The sequence below is a fragment of the Vombatus ursinus genome, unplaced genomic scaffold, assembly GCF_900497805.2.
Source record: "Vombatus ursinus unplaced genomic scaffold, bare-nosed wombat genome assembly UNPS02014813.1, whole genome shotgun sequence".
NCBI lineage: Eukaryota > Metazoa > Chordata > Mammalia > Diprotodontia > Vombatidae > Vombatus > Vombatus ursinus.
The window spans coordinates 8,278,864-8,303,619 of record NW_020954591.1 but is presented as its reverse complement, the minus strand read 5'-3'; the positions used below and the strand labels follow the sequence as shown (position 1 = coordinate 8,303,619).

The window sequence follows — 24,756 nt, the reverse complement described above, 5'->3', positions numbered from 1 at the left end:
GATGGGAAACATGTAGGGCGCTGGGACAGAAGCCTAGCTGCTTTCAGTTTATCATCAGTCAAATACTTGGAAAAATCACTTTGAGCAAATGTGTATAGAATAGCAGAACAATTGTAGGACAGAAACCCAAATGTCACTGATAGACTTTTGAATGTAAAAATCTCCCCTCAGCAATGTGTTTGGCAATAATCAGGTATGGATTATAGCAAAATCTATTAGGATCATTGTTCTCATTTTTCCTCCATAGACCTACCACTTTTATCAGTCGTCAAGTTTCAATAAAAACTGCTTTTCTTGACATCTGCAGATGGTGCAGAGAGTAAACAGTAAGATGTACTTTCCACAAAGAGATGTTAGCTCTCACTCAGGGCCTAGGTTAGAAGGGATGCTTGATAAAAATCCATTTGATAATGGGAGTACACAAATTAATCAGCTGTATATAGTAGCTAAAGAAGGATAGAAACCCCAAATGGGTTTCATTACTGGGATGAGAATGTCAGCATTAGAAAAGTAAGCTAGTCATGGCAAAATAGGAAAATGATAAATGTTGGAGAAGATGTGGGGAAAATTGGAAGACTAATGCATTGTTGGTAGGGTTGTGAACTGATCCAACCATTTTGGAGAGCAGTTTGGAACTATACCCAAAGGGCTATGAAAATATGCATACGCTTTGACCCAGCAATACAATTTCTAGGATTGTATCCCAAAGAGATCCTAAAAATGGGGAAAGGACCCACAGATACAAAAATATTCATAGCAGCTCTTTTTGTGGTGGCAAAGAATTGAAAATTGAGAGAATGCCCATCAATTGCAAAATAGCTGAACAAGTTGTGATATATAAATGTAATGGTATACTATTGTGCTATAAGAAATAATGAGCAAGTGGACATCAGAAAAACCTGGAAAGACTTGTATGGACTGATGCCAAGTGAAGTGAGCAGAACCAGGAGAATGTTGTACACAGTAACAGTCACATTGTGAGATGACCAACTTTGATAGATTTAGTTTTTCTCAGCAATGCAAGGATCTAAGACATTTCCAAAGGTCTCATGCAGGAAAATGCTATCCACATCCAAAGAAAGAACTATGGAGTCTAAATGCAGATGGAAGCATATTATTTGCTCTTTTTTTTTCTTCTCTTGTGTTTCATTTCTTCTCTCTTGTGGTTACTCCTATTGGTTCTAATTCTTCTTTACAATGTGACTAATGTGAAAATATGTTTAATAGGAATGTATATGTAGATCTTATATCAGATTGCACACCATTTTGGGGAGGGAGGAAGGAAGAGAGGGGGAGAAAATTTTGAACTCAAAATCTTATGGAAGTGAATGTTGAAAACTAAAAATAAAAAAAAATCAATAAAAAAGAAAAGTAAGTTAGGAAAGAAGGGTTCCTTCCTAGGGTCCTCTTTTTATTCCTGTAGGTGTCTGGTAGCATGAAATACACAGAATACATAGATAAGTAATTTGTCTATATAGCACCCTGTAGATTATGTTCATTGAAAGAAATGAAATGTCTTTGTTTCAAAATATTCATAATACCTAGTCTCAGATTCAATATCTCAAAATTGTGACTGTGTATGTAAAACAAGTGCTTAAAGTACCATATAAATGCCAGTGATGTTGCTATTATTAATTAACCTATGATAGATCACTCAAAAGCTCAGTGGATAGAGCACTGATCCTGGAGTCAGGAAGTTGTCTTTGTTCAGTTGTTTGTTGTATCCAACTCTCTATGATCCCATTTGGGGTTTTCTTGGCAAAGCTACTGGAGTGGTTCGCCATTTCCTTCTCCAACTCATTTTGCAGATGAGGAAACCAAGGAGAACAGGGTTAAGTGACTTGCCCAGGGTCACCCAGACAGTAGGTGCCTGAGGCCAGATCTGAACTCAGGAAGATGAGTCTTCCTGACTCCAGGACCAGCACTCTATCCACTAGACCACCTAGCTTCCCCTAGAGTAAGGAAGACCTAAGTTCAAATCCAATCTCATACACTTACTAGCTATGTGGCCCTGTGCAAGTCATTTAACTTCTGTCTGTCTCAGCTTCCTCAACTATAAAATGGGGATCATAATGGCACCTATATCCCAGGGTTGTTGCGAGGACCAAATAAGTTGATATTTGTAAAGAATTTAGCACAGTATCTGGCACATAGCATTAGGTACATAATGAATAATTATTCCCTTCCCTCTCTCCATCTGCAGCTGCCTGGCTATCCCACTGGAAAATTAATTACTTGGATGGCTTAATTTTATTTATGATAATAAATACTAATGTTCTCCTTGTTATTTCTTTAAATAACAATAATAATAGCTAGCATTTACATAGCTCTTTAAGGCTTGAAAAGCAATTTATATATGTTATCTCACTGGATGTTGTACCAGATCAGTACCAGGTCATATGCTGGGCATGAACAAATCCCAGGGAATGTCAGTCTTTTCCACATTGTATTGGGTTTTCCATTTACTTTCTATTTCTTTCTTATTAGATAGTCTGTCTACCCTTTTTAAATGAAAGTTAGGTACAACTGTGTTGAAAATATGGGAGACATTTCTCTTCTTTTTGATTGGGCAAGTTTAACCACCACTCTCCCAAGTCACAAGGACAAAACCCTGTCCCTGATACCTCTGATGGCCTGGAAACACTAAGCACATATTAGACCTTCCTCCCAGCTGCAACAGTAATAAAGACTTTTCATCTTTTTTAAATAAGTCAGTTATCTCAAAAAGCTTATTAAAACAGCCATAATACCTATAAACATACCCCTCAAACCTGGCTGCCTCACTAAGGCAGCATTTAAACTACATACCTTCAGTGGTGGAAAGGGAGAGAAATGTTCTCCCCACCACATACATCCATAGAGGACTTCACCTTTATAACATAAGGGCTGATCCATGTAAGTCACCCAAGGAATGCTTTGTATAAGAGCTTGATTGTTCACCCTGACATCAAGCATACTTGGCAAAGTATTTTATTGTATTGTCTTGTTTGAGACCTGGAATAACCCCATGAAGTAACTACTGTTATTGTAATACCTCTTTATCTATAGATCTGTTACTTCATCTCCTTTTTGAAACTATCTTGATTTTTTTAATTGAACTGCTTCTTAAAACAGTGACTTCTATAAGTTTATAATCTACTGGGTAAAACAATACTTTCTTTTATTCACCCTGAAACTATTTTTCTCAAACTTGAAATTTTCCACCCTAGTCTTAGAACTCTGTGGTTGGGTAAACAAATCTATGGTTACCCTATTCATATCCTTAATAATTTTATAAACAGAATGGAGTCCTAGTTTTTGTCTGTTCTCACAAAGACATCCATCCATTCAATCCTTCTAGTGCTTGGAACCTTTTCTAGCTAATTCACTAGAGAGCTTGACGTCTTTCTTGACGTACAGGGACCAGACCTCCTTCAACATTCCAGATTATGCTTTTCCTTTCTCCTGTGGCCTTGTCAGTGGTCTGAATCCCCTTTGTAATGTGTTTTTTTCCTAAATGCAATGTTAAGTGTCTTCACTCACACTCTAGAACTGAGAGTCCTTGTTTTCCTAAGCCATATGTGTCTCTATTCTATAATTTAGTCTACAATTTGTCTTTTTTACCCTATCTACAGAATTCACACTGACTGAAGGCAGCTCAGTTAGCCCTTTGTGCCAAAAGGGATTTTTTCCCTGTGGAAATCTTACAAAATGCTTACCTCGGGCTTTTCATTGTGATGGTGTGAATGACTGTGGAAATGGGGCTGATGAAGAAAACTGTGGTGAGTATCTGTCACTAAACAATATAGGTATACTTTACTTGAGGTGCTATTGAAAAGCCACGAGTGAACTGAATTATATATTAAATGAGCAAGAAGGATTGTACTAGGTATCATATAGGGAATCTCTTTGTAAAATGAGAACTCTATTTTAAAACAGTAACCCCTTAATTGATTGATTATGAAAAACTGTCTTTATGTATCCAGCTTGCAGGAAGTAGAGGTATAATTATGTATAAATTTTATATGTATTATGTATGTATATTATTGTGATATGTTATATGTTTTTTATTTTAAAATATCTATTCTTATGATTAGGCAACTAGGTGGAGCAGTAGATAGTGCCAGCCCTGGAGTTACGAGGACCCAAATTCAAATCTGGCCTCAGATACTTCCTTGCTTTGTGACCCTGGGCAAGTCACTGTTAACCCTGTTTGCTCAGTTTCCTCATCTGTAAAATGAGCTGGAGAAGGAAATGGCAAACCACTCCAGTATCAAACCCCAAATGAGGTCAAGATAAGATAGACATGACTAATCAACAACAATAACAAATGTATTATACTAAGAAGTGATGTTCAAGGACATTATGTATGGGTTGTTATCCCAACCTTGGCTAGCATACCACTATACGTGTTGTCTTTCCCTATTAGAAAGTAAGCTTCTTGAGAAAAGGGGATGTCTTGCTTTTTTAATTTATATCCCTACACTTAACACAGTACTTGGGATATAGTAAGCACTTAATAAATGCTTTTTAAATTGACTAAGTCATTAATTTATTCAGATGCTAGCTATTCATTCATTCTATCCAGTGTCCTGACATATTAGGCATGGAGTTTTTACCACCAATTAGTTCAGAAAATTAATTAATATTAGATCAGCTTTGTTGTTTAATTTATAAAATGTCAACTTTACAAATTTTTATTGGCTGTTCTCATAGGTATTACTGGGGGAAAACATGTCTGATAAAACTGAGTTACAGGAAGCTGAAACATATAGTTTGGGTGTTTCCGCTGTATTTTCAGTTTCATATGAAAGTTCTTGCTTTCCTAGACTATAATTTAATGAGGGTAGGGCAGGGGAGGGGGAGAGAGGAAAACAATTCTCAAGTTTAAGATTGAACAATAAAATTGCTTACTGTAAAGATTTGGTAATAAAGGACATGTTGCAAATGGCTACCTATATTTATCTATGATTGCTACATATGATATACATTGACAAGTTTACATATATTGCACTACCTTAAGAATATATGTTTGTATCCATAAAGGCATTTCTTCTACTGACACAAATCATAACTCTGCTATGCCTTAGTAAACAAGTCTTGTTGAGTTGCTTTGACTAAAATGAATCATAAAAAAGCCACTAAGCCTTGGCTTCAGGGATTGAACCTTCTAGAACATAGCTGTGTCAACCTTTGGACAATAGATATGCTTACTGTCCTTTTCTAGGCCCATTGGACTCCAGTGGAAAGGGAAGATAATTAGCATTTGTATATCACCTACTATACGCCAGGTCCTATGCTAAACACTTTACAGTTATCTCCCTTGATCCTCTCAACAACTCTGTGGGAAAAGTGTTATGATACTCCCTTTGCAGTTAAAGAAACTAGGCAAACAGGACAAGCTAGGTGGCACAGTGGACAGAGTGCCAGGCCTGGAGTCAGGAAAACTCATCTTTCCGAGTTCAAATTTGAACTCAGATACTTACCAGCTGTGTGACTGGCAAGTCACTTAACCCTATTCACCTCAGTTTCCTCATCTGTAAAATGAGATGGAGAAGGAAATGGCAAACCACTCCACTATCCTTGCCAAGAAAAGTCCAAATACGGTCATGAAGAATCAGAAATGGCTGAAACAACTTAACAACAACATTACAGTTGAAGAAGCCGAGGCAAACAGAGATTAAGTGACTTGTAGGACATATCTGCATATTTTTGAAATATAGATAGTAACAATTAGCCCACTTAATGTTTTCCTAGCTCCTAAATCCTCTTTACCTGATTGTTAAAAATAAAATTCTTTTAATTAAAGTGTACAATCATTTAACTTACTTCATTAGCAGTTTTAATGTAATTTTCATACTTTCTGTTTTATAATTGGATATCAGTTCTACTAGAAAATTGATACAAGGTTTCATTACTCTTTTATAGGAGACAATAGTGGATGGGCCAGTATCTTTGACACAGTTCATGGAAATCCTAATAATATGGAATTATCACAGGAATGCTGTAAGTGGAATTGGTTGAAAGGTTCAGAGATGCAACATTATAACCAAGACAATGATTTGTGGGGTGCATAGAAATATATCTGGGGATTGGGATTTTACAGCTTGGTCAGTTTTTTCCCACAAATGGATTTGCCTGGGGGGTGGGGAGGGGTGAGATTTTCATAAATCAACACGTTCTTTTTTTTTTTCCTCACGAGACAGGAAAAAGATGAGAGAAAAAAGATGAATGTGTCATCCCACTGTGGTTATTCTTGTGTATTAACAGGCTATCAGGAAGAAAAAGTAGGGTATTAACTAAGCACTGTAGGGAGTACAGATATCATTCTTTATAGAAACATTGAGAACTTTAATGTGTGTCTGTATTTTTAATTTTACAAAAGATTATTTACTGAGAAAGAATAGCAGGTCCTGAAGCTCAATAACCTTCCAAACCAGGAGAACACTCTCCCCTCTATGTACTTACTCCTTGGTCCCCAAGAAGAAGGGACTCAAACTTAAAGTGATTGTTAGTCAACATTTCCCCCGTCTAGTTCACTCCTGTGTGGCACAGCTGATAGAAGAATGTACTCCTTTATTTGTAGCTCACATTCCTGGGCTAGTCACTCCTGGGCAGGGTGATCCTCAGAGGTGGCTCATACAGAACTCAATTCCTGATGCTCTCATTCCAGTCGGTAGGGGACTGTTAAAGGGTATTCTTAACCTTTCAAGCTGACAAGGTGTAATCTGGTCTATTCAACTCCAATACTCATTAATGAAAGGAAAAAGGAGGGAGGGAGAGAGGGGGGAGGGGAGAAGGAAGGAAAAACATGGCAGTGTCACATGCTTATCCACCATGCTGTAGGGTAGGGAGTTAAGACAATTGCTTCTATTGCTGTGATCTTTCCCCCAAACAGAACCCTTTTTTTTTTCAAATGAAAAGTTGCTAACGCCTAAAAGAATACTTATTCAATTAAAATTACATTACTGGACATATTTTAAGCAAAATGGGAAAGGTAGCATTTATTTTGATCAATAATGACATCTAGTCAAGTTTAAATCTTCATCAGCCATGAATATAGAATATCAATAGAGTGTAACCTCCTTCAAGGCTAATAATAATAATAATGATGATGATGTTTTTGTCTTTTTATCCACATGACTTAGCATAGCATCTAGTACATAGAAGGCATTTAAATGTTTATTGAATTCAATATGGTCATATTTGCTTATCCAGAGACTTATCTTTAAATTCTTCAGTGTATAACATTTGACACGACACTAAAAGCAAAGTGAGGTTTTGAAAGATACTTTGAAATGTTTTTCTTGCTAACAAGAACTCATATTGACATAACACTTTACTATTTACAAAAAGCCCTCAATACATTCTCTTCTTTGATCCTCACAACAGCCCTCTAAGATTGTATCTATTATTATCCCTATTTTATAGATGAAGAAACCAAGGTTTGGAGAAATTGTTACTTACTCAGAGTTACACAGCCTGTATGCTTCTACAGGACAATTCTAAGCCAAGTCGTCCTGAAACATAGGGTAGTTCCCACTAGTAGGGATACTTTGATTTGGGTTCATTTTGACAATATACAAAACTTTACTGCCAGAGAGACTGAATCAGTTTGTAGCCTTCATATGTTTATTGGGTCTAGGAGACCATTTGTTATGCCCAGAAATATGAAATCGAAGAGCTTTTAACTCTGGTAGTTCATCCATCAGTCACTTTTCTTTTCTTTTCTTTTCTTTTTTTTCGAGACTCATTTTCTCTATCTCAGAATTGACTAGCAGGGAATCTTTGACCTACTCCATTTCCAATATGGGCTGCTTCCCTCCTCCTTAGACAGCAGTCTGGTGGTCCCCCACTCCCATGTTGGTGCTGAACTTAGTAAGGAGACCTTACTGATTTAGGGTCTTGTACCTCAAAAGTTCTGAGCTCAAGCTTCCACTATCTTCATCCTCCCCGCTTACAGTGATTTACAGGTGTATGCCCACCATGTCTAGCCAATTTGTCACTTAACAGTTAGTAAGCATCTATTTCTGCAGGTACTTTAAACTGCCTACTAGTGGCACAATCCTTCTATCCGATATTGTGTGCCAAAGGAGAAACACATCCCTCTATCCTCAATAAGCTTATAGTCCAATCGAAGGGATGTCATACATTGGCCTGAGACACCACAAAGACCTAAGGGGAGATGAGCATACCAGCACAGGTCCTGTTGATGGCCCAGAACTAGGCAAAATACACAACTGGTAAAGCTAAACCTTCCTAAATGCCAGAAGACAGGACATTCATATTTAATGTTAGGATCACGTAATCTCAGAGCCATAAGAGACCTTAGAGGCCAGTTAGTCTAACCCCTATCTCAACAAGGGTTAGGCAAGTGACAATTTTAATGGTTATCTGATTTACCCTCAGCTACGTGAGCCTAGGTCTAGCAGATCAGGCCTTAGAAAGTTGCTGCTTTGCTAATGTTCCCCCTAATGAATGAGACCTTTATCCAAGACAGCTCAAAGTTACTCAGCGAGTCTTGTCCGTTGAGTTTGAAACCTCCATGCCTTAAAGGGCCTTGTCTTTGAATATGAACAGTCCTCCTCATCTAAAAAGTAGCCTTCCACAGCTGTGTCCAGAAGAAAAAACCTGCATTCCCCCACCTCCATTCCACCCTTCTTCTAGTATGTCTATGTGCCCAGGGGCAACCTGACTCTGGACATGAGCTGATGGCTTGTCCTTGGCATCAGAACCTTTAGCCTCAGTCACCCAACCGACTTCTACATCCAGGTCAAAGGCCCTGGCAGCAGGGATCCTGAAACCTATTCCCAGTCAGGGGCACAGGTTTTAGATATACATATATATAATCATACAAGAAAGAGCATTTAGAAATTAATATACAATAAATACATACACACAACGTATATATTATATAGACACAGACATATAGACATATATATGTATATAGACATATGGCTTCAATTATATATAGATATAGATTTCCATATGGATCTTTCTCATATGATTCTAGGGTCATCTCCCTCTGAATCTCTTACCACCCCCATCCTATTTTTCCCTTGAATAAGTGGTTAGTTTCAGTAACTTGGGTAATACAATACCAAAAGGCCAAGAATATTTCACCAATTGCTCCCCCAGGAGCAAGGGTCAAGCCCAGAACTGGACACATGGCTAACTTCATAGTTTTTGTGTCAGAGACACGTACGCTGGCTTGTTATAGGAGATCTGCTCGGGAAAACCTAAAGCACAGGACAAATGTGAGTTGTTAATAATAATAATAGCTAGCAGTTATTTAAAGATTTAAGGTTTACAAAGCAATTTATACATTATCTCATTTATCATTGTTATAACCTTTGCTGCAAAGTGTCCACACCCTATAGAATGTAAATTCCTTGAGGGCAGGGAATTTGCTCTTTTAAATTTTAATAAATAAAATTAGTTTTTATTAATAAAATTGGTTTTATTAATAAAATTGGTTTTATTAATAAAATTGGTTTTTAATTAATAAAATTTGTTTTATTTTTGTCTTTGTATCCCTAATATTTACCACATTGGTATAGGCTCTGGACCTGTGATTTAACTGCTCTAGGCAATAGTTCTCAAGCTTTTTTGGTCTCAGGACCCCTTTACACTCTTTAAATTATTGAGAGCCCTCCAAAGAGCTTTCATTTATTGGAATATATGTATATATTTATAGATAGATATTGATATTTACCATTTTAAAAGTCAAAAGGTCTTAGTGTTATTGTAAAAATAGTTTTGACCTCATGACCTGAAAGTCTTGGGAATCCCCAGGGAAACTCAGATTGTAATTTGAGAACTGATGTTATAGAGAACTCTGTGGTGAGGAAACAGGTTCTACCAACACAAAATGGCACCTTCTTTATAATTTATAGGCTTATACTTGCCTAGAGCAATGAGAGGTAAGTAACTTACCTGGTCACACACACTCAGATGTCAGAAGGGAGACTTGAACCCAGATCTTCCTGGTATTACTGTCAGTTCTATATCCACTATCCCTCTCAGGCTTGATATAGAGCAGGAGCTTAATAAATCATATTGATACCAGGTGGTAGTAGTTTAGCTATCAGCCTTGAACCAACTGTTTCCAATCACTTTCTACTGACAGTAAGTTGAAGGTAAGCTAAGATAAGGTAGCCCCTGAATATTTACTAATGATGGTGACCTAGAGATTAAATATTTTTCGCTGAACAAGTCAAAGTAAGCCAGTAGCACTACTTAGGTTATCTATTTATACAGTGGAATAAGATAGCGTTACAGAGCCAGGGACCCTCCTCTGCTCTCAGTCTTGGGTTTCTATTCCAACACTTGACATTGCGGGGGTGTGTGAGTTGGTGTAGCACCCTGGGGTTTCTTTCCAGGGGATCCAGACTCAAGGGGCTGGTGCTCTTTATAATGTTCTAGAGTCCCAGGGGTGGGGAGCCTGTGGCCTCAAAGCCACATATGGCCTTCTAGGTTCTCAAGTGAAGCCCTTTGACTGAATCCAAACTGATTCATTCGAAGGGCCACACTTGAGGACCTAAACAGCCACATGTGGCCTCAAAGCCTCAGGTTCCCCACCCCTGTATCTACACAAATAGAGATCCCTGAGTAGGGAAACTACTACTCTTCTCCCTCTGCGTAGTGTGGATGGGCCAGAGATGTGGTGTGCCCAGGTCAGGTAACAATAGGAATCAGATTTTGAAGATATCTGGCCCCAGGGTCTGTTGGCTCAGCAAATACCTAAGTTTGTCTGAGACTTTCCATCTCATTACAAATAGGCAGGAAGTAGGGAGGGAAGCTAGATGCCTTACAGAGTTTTCCTATGAACCACAGAATCTTGATTTTGTAAAGTGGGCTCAGTATCATCAAGGGCATAAGACAAAGAAAAAATCTTCCATCTCAGAATATGTTTTACCTTGACAATCTGCTGCCCCAGCCCTGAAGTCAATGCTACAAAGATTAGTCTGATGCTCACACCAAGGGCAGCAATGGAACAGCGAAAACCAGGCAGGGATCACCATTTGGCTTTAGCTGATCAGGAAGAAGCCAACAAACCCCACAAGTTTGTTCAAAAAAGAGGCTCAAATCCACAGAACCTAGCTAAGTCAGGGAGGGACAGATAGACACCTTAGACCTAGCCAAATCGGGTCTAGCTAGCTAGAAAGTCAATAAGAGCGGTCTGAATGAGTAAGGTTGAAGGATGAACTTTACTGGCTATAATTAACATATGTAAAGTCTTTCCATATTAGTCCTAAAGGCTATTCCCTTACCCCACCCCTTTTCTTTGAAGGTTTGGACTGGGAGCTTTTAGATACACATCTTTGTGTCTTCTGAGAAGTGAAGGCTGTCTGCCAACTTTCCACCTGTTTCAAATGAAAAGCTCCCAAGTGGTATTTCAATTTCTCAAGGGCCCTACTTGTCAGGTTTTGGGTAACCAGAGTATTCTGGTACTCATGTAACAGAAGTAGTGGGTGCAGGCAGTAAAAGCTGTGAAAGGGGAGAGCAACCACAGGCCTCATTTCAAAAAGAGTCAGAATTGTCACCTGTATGCATACTGAGCTAAGTGATGTAGTGGATAGCACACTGAGCTTAGAGTAGGGATGACCTGAGTTCAAATGTGACCTCTGACACTCACTAGCTGTACAAGCCCGGGCAAGTCATTTAACCTCTGTTTGCCTCAGTTTTCTTATCTGTAAAATGGAGATAATAATAGCACCTAGTTCTCGGGGTTGAGGATCAAATTAGATTAATTACTGTAAAGTGCTTAGCACAGTACCTGACACATAATAAGTGCTATATCAATGTTAGCTCTCATCATCATCATCATTATTATTATTGATATTAATATTAAAAACTAGGAAAATACTTTGTAAAGATGACCCATTAAATAGAAACATTCTGGTGATTCAGCAACTAAGAAGCTACAAGGCTGTAAATATAGGGCCACATAGTAGACATAGGTCACACAGTAGACATTCCATAAATAAATGCTTGTTGAGATGAATTAAATGATCCTGTCTGCTTACACATTTCTGAGGTATAATATAGATTAGTGGTAAGAACTCTCCATTTAGAGCCTAGAGACCAAAGTCCCAATCCTGGATCTCCCTCTTGCTGACAATGTAATTCTGACCAATTAAATTCACTTCCTTTCCCTGAACTCACCATATAACCCTAGTTTACCTTTGGGATGCATCTGAATAATTGCCCTTCATCAAAAAGTACTTATTAAGCACTTACTATGTGTCCAGCACTGTGCTAGTCACTGGGGATCCAAGTACATTGAATGCTGGAAAGGAGCATACATTCTAATGGGGGTGGGTGTTAAATATTCAGAGAGAAGAGAAGGAACATGCTACTTGCATCCAAAGAAAGAACTGATAAATAGGAACACATGTAGAATGGTTTTACACACACACACACATATACACATATATATACATATATATATATGTATGTATGTGTGTGTATACACACACATACATATTTGTGTCTAATGATATCCATCTTCAGGTGGGGGAAGAAAGACAAAAAGAAAAAAGTTACATGATAACTATTATATATTTAAAAGGAATACAAAGTTGTGCATAATAGATTTGTAGTTTCACGTACAATCATCTTTTTTCTATTCTACTATGTTATGAAAATGCTTCTTTTATTTCTTAAGTTCAAAATTTTAAAAAAATAAAGACAGGTAGAATGCATAATATTATGGTTAACTAGTTTTTTCCTAGTTAGAGTGACTTTTTCTTTCTTTATGTTTATCCTGCTCTAGATTTACAGCAATATCCACAAAGTTGTGCCTGCAAAGAGACTGAACTAGAATGTATAAATATGAATTTAAAATCTGTACCACTGGTTTCCAGTAATGTAACATTATTGTAAGTAGAATTGGACACTGGGATAAATATGGTTTTCACTAAAGTAACATGGGACCAAAGAGAGCTCTCAGTGTCTGTGTATGTTAGCAAACTATAGAAACCTCCAGGCTTCCAGTTGAGAATTTCAGAAACACTTTTTGGAATGCTATTGGTTAAATTGCTAGATTCTCCTTTAGGCTTGGTTAGATGTTCAAATTTCTTTTCTAATTATGGTCTGATCCCAATGATTGTGCAAGTATGTCAGGACTGGCCCTGGGGCAGTGGGATGGGAGAAAGAGAGGGGAACATTATTTGCTCTTTGGAAATCAACCATTCATTCGGATGGTTATTGTGAATGAGGGAATTTCATGTAAGATTCCAAACAGGTAGCAGGGCCATGTGGATTGACTGATTAAAAAAAATCTATGCAAGGTTTGGAGGTGGAGACCTTGTGGTTTAGACAAATTACCCATGTAAGAGAAGAAAAGGAAAATGACCAAACATTGTCTAAATTTATGTTTTAATTCATCGAATCCACTTGCTAACCTTCAGATGCATAGACTTGGCACATCTGGTGCTTTTCACTCATATTGAAAAACAGTTGGTTTCTTCTATTATTTGCAGGAATAGCTTTTTAGTGATTCCTTAAAATGACACTGAGAATCAAGTTACCAAATGAATCTTTGAGATCACAAAACCTGAGCTTTCTCTTCACGAGAGTTGGTGCTATTTCTACCAGTATCAGTCAAGAAGTGTGAGTTCTGGATTGAGTCCCAAAGTCCTAGTAAAGAGAAATGATTACAGAGGAGGACGCTGAGCCTTTGCATGGTCCCTCAAGACTGGAAAGCACTCCTGCTTCACCTCCACCTTTTAGAAATCCTGGTTTATTTCAGTACACAAGTTAGGTATCATCTCCCACACATTTCTTTTGAGAGTCCCCTCCTTCTCTTGAAATGACTTTGTCTCTACTTTGTACAGTCCGCCATTAGAATGATGGACATTCCTTGATGAGAGGGAGAGTTTCATTTTTGTCTTTTTGTCTCAGTGGCCTAGCATGGTATCTGGCTAGAGTAATTGTTTAATAAATGTTTGTTGAATCAAACTTAACTCAAACAAACCTGAATTATTTACTGTATCATTTTAGGTCTCTTAAGAAAAATAAAATACACATTCTTCCAGATGAAGTTTTCATCGAATACACAGAAGTAAAGAAGATGTAAGTATGTATAAATATAATGAGTTAATAGAAAAATCCTTACTGTAATTACACTGTTCACAATAGTCATTATGAAAGCAAAATGGAATTGAAATGTTTTCATTGAGAGCTTCTTTCTTTACTCATAATTTTTGAAACTTCTCTCATTTTTAATTTTGAGCAAAGTCTATTCAAAGGTCTATTTCTATTTTCTTACCATTAAGTAATTTAAAAATTATTGAACTGATTTGTTTAAGTATTATATATAGTTAATTTATACGTGAGTTAAAAAAATTCATCTTCTGAGAACATCCATTGCCAAAATAATCTAAACTACTTAATACATCTGTGTCCATCTACATGACAAAACTAAATAGTTTGACTTTTAATTTGAAATAAAAAAGAAAGATTCCAAATGATACAAGTTCACTTTTTAATATGCACAATTCTACACAAGTGCATTTTATAGACAACACTACTTAGAGCTATTAATAGTGTAAAATCTACATTTTCATACCATAGATTTAGATCTGGAAAGGACCTCAGAGATCACATACTCCAACTCCGTCATTTTACAGAGCCTTAAAGAAATGTTAATTTCTGGTGGTGGAGAATGCTAATAATTAGGTACATCGGGAAAGACCTCACATGGAAGGTGCCATCAGAGCTGTGCTTTGAAAGAAACTAAGGATGCTGCAAGGCAGAGAGGAGGAGGAGGAGGAGGAGGAGGAGGTGCATTCCAGACATGAGGGACTTCTTCTGCCAAGGCATAGAGTGGGGAGGAGACGCAGTGTCATATACGTTCATTGTTGTTGTTCAGTCATGTCAGTTGTGTCCAACTCTTCATGACCCCATTTAGGGTTTTCTTGGCAAAGATACTGGTGCAGTTTGCCATTTCCTTTTCCAGCTCATTTTACAGATGAGGAAATTGAGGCAAACAGGGTTAAGTGATTTGCCCCGGGTTACACAGCTAGTGAGTGTCTGAGGTTAGATTTGAATTCAAGAAGATGAGTCTTCCTGACTTCAGGCACCACACTCTATCCTCTGTGCCACCTAGCTGCCAATGTCATATATAAAGACTAGCTAATAAGGTAATTTGGTTAGACTAGAAAGTACGTGAAGAAAAATAATATGAGAAGGGTTTTAATATGCTAAAGAGTTTTTATTTTATCCTAGCAGCAATAGGGAGCCATTCAAGACTATGAGTAGGAAGTTGGCATAGTTAAATCTATGTTTTAGTAGTATTAATTTGGTAGCTATGTGGAAGATATATTGGAAAGGGGAGAGATTGGAGACAGAGAGACCAATTAGAAAGCTATTACAATGGTCCAAGTGGAAGATGATGAAAATAAGGTCCACATCTAACTATACTGCAAATAAATGAAATTTCTAAAGACACAAATTTAAAAATAATCTTGGAAAAGACATTGAATGTCATCTTTTTCAATCCCCTCATTTTTACAGATGAAGAAACTGACGCCTAAATACAGTAATTTTCACACAGCTAGTGATTGAGACTTGGAATTAAAACCCAGGTCTTCCAACTATCAGAAAAGGGTTGTTTCCACCATAATTCTACAAATTTAAAATTGGAAGGAAACTTAGAGGTCATCTAGTCCATCATATCTCATCCTATTCAGAAATCACTTCTACAATCTTATTTCTTGTATTGAGGGAATGTGAAAAAGTAAAGGATTTAAGTCAGGGATAATTCAATTCAACAAATGTTTCTTAAGCAACTTCTAAGTGCAAACCACTGTGTTAGATATGGGGGATACAAAGCTGTGAAGTCTCTGATCTTAATAAACCTAAAATTTAATGAGCAGCACATGACAGATCCATAAACATGATAACAAGATGGGCTATGATAGGGACAAAGCAAGACAAAGTGCTCTAGAAAGATGTGAGGAGGAGAGATCACTTTCCTCCGGGGACCTCTGGAAAAGTGGCATTGAGCTGAGGAGATAGACTTCCACAACCAGAGTTGAGTAGGAGAGTATATTCCAGATATAAAGGATTAACTCATGCACTTTAATTGAGGTGGGAGAATGCAGATGAGCTGAGGCTAAAATTCTGGGTGCTTTTCTGACCCATTGGAGTCATTGCTTGACCGTTAGAGCACTTGCTCCTCTGTGGAGTATTTGTCCAGTCCCTGAAAACGGAGAGTGCATCAGGCCCCCAAGGATGATGCAGCATGTTGATTTGAATTATGGGAGTTCGCTGGTTAGGGCTCCAATAAATGTTTTATTGCATACTTCATTTTATCAGAAGAAACACTGCAAAAGGGTCAAATTCACAACCTAAAGTTGAGCTTTAGACCTAGAAAAGACCTCAAAGAACAGTGAGTCCAGTCCTGAAAGTCAGGAGATCTGAATCTTATTTCAGAATAAGAATTTGAGAGTCAGAAGGGAGTTCAGTGACTATTTAATTCAACTATAACTCCCAAAAGAATCTTCTCTACAATACACCCAATAAGTGGTCACCCAGTCTTTGATGATATGGTAGCTAGGTAGTGCAGTGAATAGAGCACCAGGCCTGGAGACAGGAAGATCTGAGTCCAAATGTGACCTCGCTTACTAGCTGTGTGTCCCTGGGCAAGCACTTAACCCCTATTTGCCTCAGTTCCTCATCTGTAAAATGGGAACACACTGGAGAAAGAAATGTCAAAGCACTCTAGTATCTTTGCCAAGAAAACCCCATGGATTTGTCCATGGGGTCATGTAGACATGTCTGAATAACAACAATATTCAAAGGAAAACCAGCTACCTCCCAATGCAGGCAGTTCCATCTGGAGACAGTTCACATAGTAAGGAAGTTTGGTTTGTTGTTTTTTTTTTCTCTCACATTAAGCCCAAATTTGCCTCTTTATAACCATCACCTGTACCTCCTAGTCCTACCTTATGGATCCAAACAGAACAAATCTAATCCTTCTTGCATATTGATATGCAAATCCTTTCAAATTCTTGTGCCCCTGAGTCTCCAGGCAAAACACCTCATTTCCTTTTAGTTCATATTCATAGAGAAGCATTTTGCTACAATATTGGGCCACCTGTCCACTGAATTTACACTGTGACATTACATCAGGTTCTGGGATTAGATATCCATTTCTACCAAAGTATGAGAAGCAGGAAGTTGAGAATAGAGGTCAGAAACTAGGTTGGACACTTTCTCCCAAGACAGATATTCACTCACAGCTTGTTATCATTATTGTATTTAAAGTGGATTTCTGAAATATCCCTTGGGTATCAATATAAGAATTTCCCATATTCCAATATTGGGTTTTCTAGGCCCCAATTTAAATAACCTATTGATCAAAGGCTTTTATGGATGGCTCTTTCAACATGACTACAACCAAATTGAGAACAATGGAGCCTTTGATGCTTTTATATCCTCATGAGATATGAAATTAAGCAATCACCAGTAGCAGTAGCAGCAAACATTTGTTGAGCACTTATTCTGTACTAGGCACTGTGCTAGTTAGGCATCAGTGCCAGGCCTGGAGTCATGAGAACCTGAGTTCAAATCTGGCATCAGACACTAGCTGTCCCTGGGCAAGTCACTAAACCCTGCCTACCTCAGTTTCCCCATCTACAAAATAAACTGGAGAAGGAAACTGCAAACTACTTTAGTATCCTTGCCAAAAAAAAAAACCCAGAATGGGGTCACAAAGAGTCAGCCGTGACCGAAAAATGACTTCATAGCAACAACAAGAAGCTGAAACTAAGTTAAGGAAACTGGAACTTTTAAGGCATCAGATTTAAATGACACAAAGCACTTGCAGCATCTCAGCCTTGTAGAAACAACAGAGCTTAACACCTGTTTATAAAGAGTAATTAGTTATAGTAAAACCCAGATCACTGGATAAGATGAGCTCCTCTCCAAAAACCACCCTGACACATATGCACACAGATACATTGCAAGGACCCCTCAAATAGTGGCCTTGTACCAGCACCCAAGGATCTTTGTGCTCCCACCATGTATCAATGCCCCATGCCCCTCCCCAGCTGAGGGTGTGCTTTGTGTTACTTATTCTAGATATAAAATTTATAGCTAGTAAATGTCTGCAGCTGGATTTGAACACAGGGTCCTGACTCCAGGTCAATAGCTCCATCCACTGCCTCACCTAAATTGGTGTCAGGTTGTGGGCGGCCTTGAATGCCAGGCTAAGGAACTTAGATTTGACTCCACAGACAATGGGGAGCCATTGAAGGTTTTTGAGCTATACTCAAAAACACACATAAAAGTTGCTCGGGATTTCTGAGGTAGGTAGAGCTATGTGATGTTAGATCACTGAGGATTTCTTTAGTGTTATTTCCATATGCAATGCTTTTGAAAAAATGTACAATGGAGAAGATAAATAAATGTTTGTTTTGAATCAAGTTGACTTATCAATCACTTCATCCCAAGAAGGGGTAATATCAAAACTACCTACCTCATCAGTAGAATCATCTAAGAATCATCTTTAGGATCATCTTTAAAAATGCTAAGTTTTATTGAACCTTCTAACAAAAATGGCACTTTCTTCCTGATGACCTTTCAGAGGGAGAAAATTTGTGGGACTGACTGTAATACTTTATCACTGCTGCCATGGAAACCAACCAGCAGCCCTCTTCTTCCATGTAACACAGACCTTTATGTAAATTAAAAAAACTCCAGCATAATACACTAGGCTCTTGTTATATGTGACCACTAACAAGGAAATGTATTTGAAGCAGTTTGGAGCCAGTGTCTGAATACCAAATGTTGTCACTAAAAAAAAAATAGCCAGCCTAAGAACATGCATATCATTAAAGCATTTATTTTCTTCAGTTTCAGGTACATAAATTCCCAGTGTTTCTGTTTGAAAAAGTACTGACAGGTGAAACAGCAGGAATTCATGAACCAGGGAGTTATTTTTAGTAAATGTTTTCAACATACAGTGTAGTAAATGGCCTTGTTGCTTCCTTGTGATTGAAAAGAAACCCCTAGGAAAAGAGAATAAGCATTGACATAGTACCTACTGTGTGTCAAGCATTGTGCTAAAGGCTTTTACAAATACTATTTCATTAGAGACTCACAACAACAAATATTATTATCCCTTTTGCAGTCCAGGAAATTGAGGGAAACAGAGGTCAAGTGACTTGCTCAGGGTCACACAGCTAGTAAATATCTGAGGCTGAATGTGAACTCAGATCTTCCTGAGGTCCGTGACTCTGTCCACTATGCTGTCTGGCTGCCTATTTGCAGCTATTTGCCAGTTTTCTGTGTTCACATTTTCTTATACCCAAATTAAACTCTTCTCTTGGAGAGAAGGAAGGGGCTATTACAGGATCAAATTAAAATGAGAATTCCCAGTCTCAGTCCTTTTCCATTCTACTGATGAGGTAGGTAGTTTTGATATTACCCCTTCTTGGGATGAAGTGATTGATAAGTCAACTTGATTCAAAACAAACATTTATTTATTAGTCAGGCATAATTGTATTGTGTGCAGTGTACTGTGCTAGGGACTATGGGAGAAATGAAGATAAATAAGACAGAGCCCATGCCCTCCATGATCTGGCTGACTCGTAGCCAACTGAAATGAAAAATGATGGGAGCAATCCAGTTTATTCAGGTTCCAAAATTGCTCAATGAAGGGGGAAAAAGGCAGTGTGGGTACAGTGGATGGACACTGGTCTTGATTGGAGTTAGGAAGCCCTGACTTTAAATCTCAACTAAATCACTTGCTAGCTGTTCTAACCTGAAAAAGTCAATTAATCTCTATGTCTCACTTTCCTCATCTGGAAAAAATGAGAAGGTTGAGAATGACGGTCTCCAAGGTCCTTTCCAGCTATAAAGTTTTATTTTCATATATATGTGTATATATATATATATACATATTATATATATATATATATATATATATATATGGAGAGAGAGAGAGAGAGAGAGACAGAGACAGAGAGACAGAGAGATGCTAAAGAGAAGATGGTGAATGAATCATCCAGATTAAATGTCCGGGACTCCACAGTGTTTGGCATATAGTAAGTACTTAGCACATGCTGTTTGTTTCATTCATTCATTCATTCACTCACTCATTCATTCATTCTATGCTTCACTTCTCCAGAGGAGGTACAAACACTGGCTTCATTCATATATGCAATGAGAATTTAGCCATCTGTCTCTCTATTCATCCGTCTGTCTGTCCAACTAACCATGGACTTATCTATCTATCCATTTATCAAAATCTGTCTATCCATCTGTCTGTCCTTCTATTTAATTTTAAGACTGAGTCTCCCTATCTCACTCAAGATGGAAGTGCAGGAGCTCACAACCAGATCCAATTACAGATCAATGCAGCATCTTTGATCTGCTCTCTTTTGGACCTGATCTATTCGCCCCTCCTTAGGCAACCTGGTAGCACTCCCACATGCCCTTTAGCTTTCTGTAATCCCACCACATTAAAGCTGAATTTAGTGGGCATATCTGAACAGCATAGCCCAATACAACCTAATACTTCTGAGCTCAAGAGATCTTCCAACCTCAACTTCCTTTGCAACTGGGATTATAGTGTATACCACCACACCAGAAGATAATGAGCATTTATTAATACCTAACTAATTAATGCATGCAGATCACTGAGTCAAGTGCTTTGGGAGATATAAAGATTAGATAAGATGATTGTCCCAGCTCTCATAGAGCTTATAGTGTAAGTACAAAACACAAACATAGATAAGCATAATATATAACATCACAAAATAAGTATGATGTGGAAAAGAAAAACATTGGTTGAAAAGAAGGAAAAAAGGCATTCCTAACAAAGAGAATTAGTTGATAGCAAAGGCAGGGTTATGGAAGGACAACCTGGTACCTTGGGAGAACATTTTGGCCAGTGTTTGAATGTGTGGAAGGTTAAGTTAACAATGCAGAGAACTGCCCACTTTGTCAAGATTTCACAAGATGTTAAGAATGGATAGGCTTTTGAAAAGCATTTAATATTTCTTTAAGCTAGGCAATGGGGTTAAGTGACTTGCCCAGAGTCACACAGCTAGTAAGTGTTATGTGTCTGAGGCCACATTTGAACTCAGGTCCTCCTTGAATCCAGGGCCAGTGCTCAATCCACTGAGCCACCTAGCTGCCCCAGCATTTACTATTAATGAAAAGTAAATGCCACTGGTAACAGTGAATTTTATGTTTAAGGGGCACCACAGAGCACCTATGTTGTGTTTTTCCAAATGCTGCTATTGCTGTTATCATAAAAATTCATATAATTAACTTTTCATTTCCTTTCACTAGTATTCTATAAACACAAAAATTTGATATTGACCTTTGTAGTCACATTGTACCCACATCTGAGTTATAGACAAGTTTATGATAAAATTTGTCTGAAGTCTTTTTACTTATATTAATTATGCTGTGAGCTCCTTACAAGTAGGGATAATTTTTTGCCTTCCTTTTGTATCCCTAGTACTTTGCACAGTGCCTGGCATATAGCAAATGCTTAATAAATGCTTGTTGACTTCACTACATTGGGAGAAAAAGTGGATCAAAGAAGGGAAGGGATGCTTGCTTGGGTTGGATGGGATGATAGCTAGCAACAGCAAGAAAGCAGAACTACTAAATTTGGTTTTGTTTCTATTTTCTCTGCCAAGGAGAATGACCTTTGAACTGGAAATGACAGAACAAAGATAACTAACTGGGAATGAGACCCAAGATAAGTAAGGAGATAAAAGAGGGCACCCAGCCACTGCCCGTGATGAATTTGAGACACTTGGCCCAGGGGAGCTACATCCTTAGGGCCTGAAAGAACCAGCAGGTGTGATGGTTGAGCCACTGATGGTGATGTCTGAAAAATCATGGGAATGGAAGAGATACCACAAGTTTGGAGAAGGGACAACATCCTAATTTTCAAAAAAAAGGAAGAGAATAGAGTCTGCAAACTAAATTTTAGAAGAGATTATTAAAAAGATAGTTGGTAAACATCTATATATAGAATGGGTAATTATACAGAGCTAACATGGTTTTGTCAACAACAGGTCATGCCAAGTTGGCTTCATTTCCTTTTCTGACAGGATAGGATTGCTAAACTAGCAGATGAGGGGAATGCAGTGGATGTAGCTCACCCAAGTTTTAGCAAAACATTTGATAAACAATCTCATGCTATTTTCAAGAAGAAAATTGAGAGAAATAGATTAGATAACAATACAATCAGATGGATTCCAAACTGGTTAGATAGCCGGACTCAAGGAGTTAATGGTGCAATATCAATATGGTGGGAGGACTCAGTGGGGTACCCCAGGGGTCTGCCCTTGTCTTTGTGCTGTTAACATTATTATTGATGATTTGATAAACCACGATGTTATGCTTACCAAATTAGCAGATGACACGAAGCTACAAGGGACAGTTAGCACAGTGTATCATGGAGTCAGTTCCCAACAGGATCTTGAGCGGGCTGAATCTAATAAGATGAAAGTCGAAAGAGATGAATGCAAAGTCTCGCTTTGCATCACTTTGCTGTACTTGAGTACAAAAACTTTATCTTCACATGTATAATATGTGAAGTATAGTTAGCAGTTCTGGAAAAGCTCTGGGGATTTTAGCAAATATTTAGCTCAATGTAGGTCAGCAATGTTATATAGCAGTCAAAAAAAGGCAATGCATTCTTGGGCTTCATGAAGAGGGCCAGAGCTTCTCAGAATAGAAAGGCGAAAAGGTCACTTTACTCTGCCCTCATCAGAACTCATCTGGAGTATTATGTTCATTTCAGGCCACCACTGGATAAGAAGGAAATTTCCAAAGGAGGGCAACCAGAATCAGTCATATGAAGATTGACTGAAGGCATTAGAGATGGTTAGCCTGGGAAAGAAAAGACCCAGAAGGGGTCTGATAACTATCTTCAAGCATTAAAGGGATATCATGCAGAAAAGGAATTATAATCACTCTATTTGACCCCAACTAGCAAAGCTAAGAGAAATGAGTAGAAATTGCAGAGAGACCCATTTAGACTTGATGCCAAGAAAATTTTATAACAATTGCAATCATCCCAAAGTGGAAGGGCTGCCTTGAGATGGTGGGTTCTTCTTCATGGAAGTCTTCAAGCGCAATCTGGATGCCTGTTTGTTGGGTATGTTTTAGTGGGTTTTCCGCTCTCATATGGATTGTGCTAGATGGTCCCTTCTGACCCTCAAATTCTGTGGTTCTGAGATAATATTAGTATCTCACTCTAACGCTGACTAGGGTTGATAGTGCAGATGAAGAGAGAACAAGGTTTTCTCTGTACTATTAGAAATGCTATACTTTATAATGTTATGAAAACAGTGATCAACCCACCATATAACCAAGTCCCAGCTACAATGAGCTTCTTTCTAAGAGATTTTACTTGACCAGTGGTTCTCAGTTCAGGGTTGCTGTTGTTGTTCAGTCATGTCTGACTCTTTGTGACCCCATTTTGGAGTTTTCTTGGCAAAGATACTGGAGTGGTTCGCCATTACCTTCTCCAACTCATTTTACAGATGAGGAACTGAGGCAGACAGGGTTAAGCAACTTGCCCAGGGTCATAGAGCTAGTAAGTGTCTAAGGCCAAATTTGAACCCATAAAGTCTTCCTTACTCCAGGCCCAATACTCTATCCACTGCACCACCTAGTTGTCCTGGTATTGTAGTACTGGAGAGAAAAATCATCAAATAATATTTGAGGGGCTGGGGCAAATAAAATCAAAGAAGAATATCTGGCAGCCATACAAAAAATCCACAATATAATAAGGGGTCAAGGTCACATCTGCCCTTAATAGACTCTGCCTAAAATAGCTTTGATTTGCCTAGAGTTCCAACACAGGCAAAGCAGCTTCTCATTAGAAAATTCTCTGGGTTTTGATATTCCCAATGTGCTCAGCACTTGAATGAAGGGATAGCATCAGGTATGAAGTACAGAGTAGGCACAGAGAGAGAAGCTCTGTGGAGCAACCCCAAGGCTATTCTAAGCATTCAAGCATTTACTTACCTGTATTCAATAGCTTAAAAGAGATTCCCAGGGCCTAAATGCTAACCTCACATTCGATGGATGCTCAGGAATCCAATTCAATTCACCGAATATTCATTGAGCATCAGTGTATAAAGAGTATTGTTCTTTATACACTCAGGGAGCTTCAAGGTTTAGATAAGACATAGTCCCCACCTTCATGGATCTTTCAGACTGGTAAAGGAATGTGACAAAAACACAGATGGTTATAATATACAACTTTGCATGCGAGTTGAAATCATTTGTTCAGTAATCTTAGCCAAACTATTATTTTGGCAATTGTCCATTGTTGAGTGATTAGGTTTAAGATAGAACCTAAGATTCAGAATCAGGAGTTCCATTCCTAGCCCAGTCACTGTTCACTGCATGACTTTGAACAATTCATTTAATTTTTGCGTGTTTTAAGTGCTTCGTCTATAAGAACAGGAATAATAATACTCATTGTTCCTTCATAGTGATAAGAAGAGAAATTTGATATTTCATATATAAGAGCTCCGAAATGTAAATGTGCTATATACAAGTTCTCAGCAGGATGGCTTAGCAGGAACAAGTCTTTCCAATGTACTATTGTCACCAACCCACCATATTTTCCTAAAACTCATGTCAGGCCATGGCATACCACTCTCTTCCCACATTTATTCAGGAAACTCCAGTGGCTCTCTAATAACTAGTTAGTCATTCAACAAGCATTCATTAATGCCCGGCACTGTACTAAGTGCTGGGATAAAAAGAAAGACAAAATGA

The 24,756-nt window shown here is 38.1% G+C and overlaps 1 protein-coding gene across 1 annotated transcript in view; it reads left to right on the top strand.

The window, feature by feature from the left end:
* RXFP2 (relaxin family peptide receptor 2) overlaps window positions 1-24,756 on the top strand; it is an 85,504-nt gene that overhangs the window by 18,173 nt on the left and 42,575 nt on the right. The window contains exons 3-6 of the mRNA XM_027877598.1: window positions 3,615-3,761; window positions 5,908-5,985; window positions 12,758-12,863; window positions 13,987-14,058. Of these exons, the coding sequence (XP_027733399.1) occupies window positions 3,615-3,761; window positions 5,908-5,985; window positions 12,758-12,863; window positions 13,987-14,058 (403 nt within the window). The remainder of the gene's footprint in view (window positions 1-3,614; window positions 3,762-5,907; window positions 5,986-12,757; window positions 12,864-13,986; window positions 14,059-24,756) is intronic.